Raw genomic sequence first — 7,021 nt, forward strand, 5'->3', positions numbered from 1 at the left:
TTTTGGGAGCCTCATAAAATAAAATCCCAACAAGTTGCTAATAACTGAAAACACCTTTGGTAACTAAGTTAATAGTACAAGTAACAAAACATGGTCTTGCTTCGTGCAGTAAATGTTACTTGTGTTGTCTCACCAAGTTAAATGCTTGACAAAAATTGTGTATTTAAGTGTCCCTTCTTCACTCTCCCACCCTGGCCAGACTTAGAACATCAAGTGGTATAGCTTCTATGCTCAGTGACTCTTGATTCTAGCAGGGGATAGGCCATCTGTTACCTCGAAGCACAGTGTAGACCATTCTGTAGCTTGGCTATTTCAAGATCTCTTCCAGACATAATTTTGGATTCACAAGACAAGTTATAGGATTGTAGGTGGATTGAAAATTTGCATTAGATTTACATTTTTTGAATTCCTAAGGGGTAGTTTGATTCATCAAGGCTACTTCATTTCAATTAGGTACACTAGGCAGCGCTGAAGTCTTAGCAAACAGAACATCAAAGCCTATGAGGAAATCGATGGTATAGAGTTAAGAAAGAAAAGAAAATACAAAATTAAAGTATTCATGCACTTTTAAAAACTTAGAAGCTAACAACTGATAAAACCAACCAATATATTGAGAAGTTTTCTTGACTGATAGTAATATTCTAAATAATTATAAGTGTTAGGAAAAGGTAACAGTGTTATTGGATAACATTAAGTTTATTTTGTTACATTCTTTCTGTAGACTTAGAAATTCATTTGTTAAAGATGAGCACTTGCTGTATGCATACTGATTTCTCAAAATGTCTTTCAATTGGAAGAGCAAGAATAAAATTGGTAAAATATTTTCTGTCCCTTTAATATGCATCGTTTTAATTGGTATTCTCAGTGTAATGCCAAAAGCACATATTTATTTCTAGAAGGACCCTTACAAGGTTCCTAGTGATATACAAACATGTGGAAATGTTTTCCTCTCAGAATAAATTTGGAATCTGAACAAACAAATCATTTTGTACAGTCAGTAGTCAGTGAGTGATGCTGAGTGACATCAACAATTGCATCACAACTTTTATTTTTTTCAAATTGTATATCCCCCAGTAAAGCCCTCTGCCTTAGAAGTCATGTATATGTTACACCAGATGTTCCTCTAAAGCAGACCAGCTGAAAACAAACATTTTTTTTAAACTAACTGTTGAGTGTAGTCAGTAGCCACTCAATATCTAGGCGGGATTTATAGTGAAGGAGTCACATGACACATTTAGCAAATGATTAATAATTTTTTAGTTGCTTTTAAAAGGACTTTAAACTACAGAGATTAAAAGCACACTATTTTTACCCACCAACAAATGAGTACAAGAAAAACTCGGAAATCTGAGTAAGAACTGTGGATTGTGTCAGTGTCGCTATCCTGTATCAATTGTACGTTAGTTTTGAAAAATGCTACCGTTGGGAAAACTGGGGAAACAGTGCACAGGATCTCTCTGTATTATTTCTTACAACTGCAGCGGATCTAGATGAATCTCCAGACAAAGAGGCTGATTTTGTTCAAAGCACAGTTTCTTGATTACTGCATTTTCCATTAACCCTTCCTTATTATTTTTCTTCTGTTTTTTATTCAGGCGTGGAATTTCTTATCCCGCTTGCCAGTGATAGATGTTGGCTTAAGCGTTAAAGGCTGGTGGGATGACTCAGTGGAGGGACACGGTGAACTCTCTATCACAACACTGACTTCAGACAAGCGAAATGACAACAGGTGGATCAGATTGCACGCTGATCAAGAGTATGTGCTTCAAGTCAGCCTGCAGCGAGTGCACTTTGGGTTCCACAAGGTATGGTGTTTGGTTTCCATTCTCAAATGCTTCACACCAGATCCCGGCATGCGCCACCACACATAGCTTTTATATTACTAATGTGTCCGTGTCACTGATGAATCCTGCTTTCTCAACTGGCCTTAAGCAGCAAGAGTCAGTCTTCTGGAACCAGTCAGTCCTCATGGGCCACTTGTCAGCCCCAGAATATGCACCTTACATAATACTATCTTGCCTGGAGTCCTGTGTTCATGGGGTCTGTCTACTCAGGCCTGAATTTTCCTGGGATTTGGAGTACAGATTCTCTGGCCCTACTTATCAGACTGGCTGCATCAGAATCTAGGGAAGGTGGGGAGAAATCTCAAAATCCTTGTACCCAGCACCCCAAAAGATTTTTAAGGTTAGAGAAGCACTACCCACGGGCACTTTGAGACATAGAAACCACAGCTAGCCAGGTGCACAGGAGGGCAGAGCTTTCCTACTCAGCGCTGTGAGTTTGAATAAGACACGAAAGTGTTTTATTCTATGCCTCAGTTGCCACATCTTCCTGCTTTCTTCACTAGAAGGCGCACGAGAGAACTTTGCCAGTGTTCATACAGGCAACAAATCTACAACATGCTTATTTTAAATTACTCTGGTCTTTTCTGTTACTTATGACACAGAAACTTAAACATTCGGCCGCCTAAGAATATTAGTACAGAGCATGTGAGCAGATTGGTTTTTAGTACCATAATAATTGAAATAAGAAAGAAGTTGTCTTCTGTGTCACCCCGTACCATCAGGGGCACTCCCATATCTAAAATAAGTCCTCAGATGAAGGAGGGCACGTGATGTGATGAGCACTAGATGTTATATGCAGCCAATGAATCATTGAACACTACACCAAAAACTAAGAATATGCTATATGTTTGCTAATTGAATTTAAATTTTAAAAATAAAATAAAATAAGCCCTCAAGAATGAGGCTGTTGTTAATGAGTACTGTTCGCTCTGTTTCAAATACAGAGCGGGCAGGAGCTATCTGTCATTACATCTTTTTAGCACTGTGCCTCTGGGTCCCATCTCATTTAATTTCTAATTCTAAAAATCAGTCAGTGTAAGTATGAACTGATTGGCCTCTGATAGTCCAAAGGCTTTAATATGAGCATTTTTAGATGACCTAATTTATCCCAGCTTACACAAAAAGATAGTAATAATCATACAGATAAAATCATGGGAAAACAACTAAGATTTTTCTACCTTACCATTACTACTTAAAAATTAGACTTAATCATACTAGACTTAATCATACTAGAAAAACTCTCAATTTGTTCTAAATGCTGTAAAAATGCATTGCTCTCAGACCCTTTTAAAATGTCTTAAGTGCAGCATCTCCCTCTAGAATATTTAATGATGTGTGATTGAGAGCATGTCATTATTAGTAAATTTTATGCCATAATGTCATTGTCTTAAAAGAATCACTAAAATAATCTCATATTTCGTAAAATCCATCTAAAGACTTCAAGTGCTGCCATTATGGTGATGTAGGTTCTTGGATTTTGCTGATTAATGTATTTTACAAATCGCTTGGCTTACAATTTCCCATTCCTCGAAGAAAGGATTTTTAAATATTGCCATATTAGAATATGTGCTTTTTTATGTGAGTTTTATTCTTGGGTCGAGGGAAAGTATTTATATTACATAGTCTGTATTATCTTGAGGTCCAGGGTCTAGTCTTGATGTCTTTTCCCTCTAGGTATCAGTTTCTTTTGAATAAGGCTTTGGAAGATTTAGTTAGCATGATTATATCTCAGTTCGTTCATCTGCAATTGGGGTATTAATATCACTTATAAGAATGATGTGAGAATTTACTAATTTGGTGATAAGATTCAGGGCTTTCTGTTCTAACTGAGCCAAATATTCTGGGGGTTATAGCCACAAAGTAGTATCTATAATGTGCTTCAAGATGCCTGAAAAATAGTAGGTGATAGCATATCAAAGACACCAAACCAGAAAATTTAAAACATCCCAGATAGATATACTGAACCATGTAGATTTATGGCCGTCAAGGAAAACAACTTAGCCTTTTAACCACAACCAAGGGGCATAGAAAGTCTAGACATTATTAATGGTTTATCCTTTTTTTTTTTCTGGTTTACAGGGAAAGCAAGACAGCCATGCAGTTACTCCCCGATTTCCCAAATTAAAAGATGAAGGATGGTTTTTGATACTAGGAGAAGTGGATAAGAGAGAACTTATCGCTTTGAAAAGAGTAGGATATGTTCGAAATCATCACGTTGTTTCCATTTCTTTTTATACGCCTGAACTACCTGGAAGGTAAGCAGAACCTCACCACCAGAGTTCTGCAAGAATTAAAGATGTCTGTGGTTTTACGTTGTGTTCTGTTTTCATGTTTTAGGTATATCTACACACTCTATCTCATGAGCGATTGCTACCTCGGCCTGGACCAGCAGTATGACATTCATCTCAATGTCACACCCGCAAGCATTTCCGCCCAGGTCAACGAGGAGGTCTCTGAGGCCTTGACTGACCTGGAAGTGAAGTAATCTGACCCGAACAATCCATCGGAGAGAAGTGGTTAAGAAGTCTGGCTGGTCATTCATCTAGACGAAGTCGAATTACTTGATGTTTGCCTTGGTGGAATCAACTTCTGACCTCAAGACACCCAGGAAATCGACAGCGGCCGCAGTATTGACTCCAGCGACACAAGGCTAGCTGCGGTGCCTTTTCACAATTGTTGCCTTTTATAGCGTTGTCTTCATGGGTTTCTTGATATGTGAAATGAACACGCATGTAGGAGAAACTTTGTGTCTCTTGAGATGAGATTTAACAATTACCCATCCAGTTTTGCATCTCACAGTGTAATGTTTACAAGAATGTTGGTTCATTTTTTTTTCTAAGGGAAGCTACACTGAGAAGTGACAGTGTTAGGGTTTGTGGTAAGAGATTTCTAGCCCTGCCGCATAAAACACATTAAGATAAATCTGTATGGAGGCACATAATGTCGGTCATTAGCAAAATTTATACTTGGATCACATGTAGTTTCAGAATTTCTTATAGTCAAAAATGTTAATAATATATAATGTAAAATTATATTGCAGAGCCCAATGATGATAAAGAAAACCGAATATACTGATCTTAGAAAATGTAGATACTGTAACTGGTGGAAATAAAATGTTGAGAGTGCCACTTCAGCAAAGACTGATTCGATGATCTCTCCTTCCTTCCCATTTATTCCCCCTTAGTCTTCTCTTCCTTTCGTGACCTGTACTTTAAGACTTCACTTCCATTCTTTTTCTTATGTATTTATTTACACAAGGAGAAAAGTGCAGTCTAATTTGTGTCGTAACATAGACCACACAGTACTCTTCTTCATCTTTATACTTCCCAAGACAAGTCTGGGCAAGCAGAATATTTCCAACCCCTACAGGTAGGTGATAAAGGAAGTATCTCTCTGTCCATACGGTTTCCATCATGAAAGATACCTTTTTCAAACTAAAATGTTGTTAGAATCCCATGTCCATGTAAGCTACAGTCTAGTAGAATTATATTCTACCCTTGGAAAGTAATTTCAGTTGTTCCTGGTCCTGCAACAAATCGTTGTAAAATACTTGCCAATGTAACCACCTCAAGTACTAGAATTTAAAAGTTTTTCATAAACTAGAATATATTGCTTTTGTTTTCCTTTTCCATGCTGTAAAATAAGAATGAATAAAAGTGGGGTGGGAAGACCAGGCATGCCCTTTACAGAATTAAATCCGAATGACTAATAGGAAGACATTGAAGTACAGTGGGTGTGTGAGGTCTGAAGAGCTCTTGTCTCAGAAGTTTACTTCACATAAGTAATATGTGCTTTTCCTAGGATGGTTTATTTGCTAATGGAAGTTCATACCTTAACCCCTGTTTTAGTAAAATTAAATGAAAATGAAAGGTTATAGACAAATGGTCACCAATCTATGCAGGAAGCTGAGGAGGAACATTCTCCTAGTCTTCATATTTATCAGCATCATTCCTTTTTGTTGAAAGATCATGCAGGTGTGGGGAGGTAGGAGGTCTGTTTCCCTGGGCCTGTGACACAGGACATAGGAGCAATAAGAAAGAATTTCTGTTCTGTCCCCCAGAGAGAAGGAAAAATGTGACCAATTAAATTCTAACATTAAAAGTGATCAGTTTGCAATAAGGTGCAGAAAACACTAGTGAGGCAAGGTGTGCTTGGATGGAAACATTCCATCCCAGTAAGTGATGATCGCTATTTGTCTCTGACTTTATTCTCACTCATTACTCAACCAAAATGTTAGTGTTAAGTGTGCATTCTAACAGGACATGTGCCAACATAATCAGACTAATTTCATATTCCATTTTATATTCCCCTGGATTTCATCAAGTTCAAATAATTGAAATGCCAGTCAGATACTCATTCTAGGTAGTATGTTGAGTACTCTGATACCCACATGAACCAGAAACATATCCTGTCCTTAAGGCAGCCTGGTGATGAAAAGACGTAGATAGTTATAATAAAAAGTAATTGCAGCAGTGAGAGACTATTTTTTAAAAATCGCGAGAGGACATGTAGGCTGGGATTTGAAGAGGGTTAGAATTGTGAAGGCAGAGATGACAGAACATTCCAGGCAGAGAGGCATTAACAAAGGCTCTGAGATAGCCCCGCCTAGGATGTCTAGTTGGGCTGTCCTTTCAGAAACATGAAAGGAATCAATAGGCAAGAAGGATGGAAAAATCTGGAATGACCTTGAATTAGAGGGTAAGGACAACAAGTCTTACGTGGATACAGTATAATTCCTTGGCAGGTCACCACAGAAGATTATGACGATGGACATTCTGAGAGTGGAACAAAGATGAAGTGGAGGCATGGGCTAGCTGGGAGCCTGGGAAGGGTTTGAGCCTTTGGTGGGTAATGGGTACCGAATACTGACGAGAAGCCCAAGAAGTGAGAACCAAATCAAGGGTTCTGGTTCTGTGGAGAGTAGGTCATTAATGGTTGTTAAGAGGGTAATTTCAGCAAAATGGGGAAGGAGGAAGCTTAGATTGCATAAGGTAAGGCCTAAGTGGGCAATGAGAAAGGAGAAACACTAAGTATATAGACTTCACTCTGCAAAGGTCTAATGAGATGAAGCGTGTGGTGATAGGGAAGACATTAGTTGGTAAAAATCAAAAAGCCTGTTTCCTTCCATCATGTTCTCCTGTAACTCCCACTCCTTATATATACATTACCACCACTGA

The 7,021-nt window shown here is 38.2% G+C and overlaps 1 protein-coding gene across 1 annotated transcript in view; it reads left to right on the forward strand.

Moving 5' to 3' along the window:
• The window catches only part of ASCC3 (activating signal cointegrator 1 complex subunit 3), a 336,284-nt gene extending 331,300 nt beyond the window's left edge, over window positions 1-4,984 (forward strand). The window contains exons 40-42 of the mRNA XM_032338961.1: window positions 1,596-1,805; window positions 3,924-4,099; window positions 4,182-4,984. Of these exons, the coding sequence (XP_032194852.1) occupies window positions 1,596-1,805; window positions 3,924-4,099; window positions 4,182-4,329 (534 nt within the window). The 3' untranslated portion in view covers window positions 4,330-4,984. The remainder of the gene's footprint in view (window positions 1-1,595; window positions 1,806-3,923; window positions 4,100-4,181) is intronic.
• Window positions 4,985-7,021: the final 2,037 nt, after the last annotated feature.

The sequence above is a fragment of the Mustela erminea genome, chromosome 4 (genome assembly GCF_009829155.1).
Source record: "Mustela erminea isolate mMusErm1 chromosome 4, mMusErm1.Pri, whole genome shotgun sequence".
NCBI lineage: Eukaryota > Metazoa > Chordata > Mammalia > Carnivora > Mustelidae > Mustela > Mustela erminea.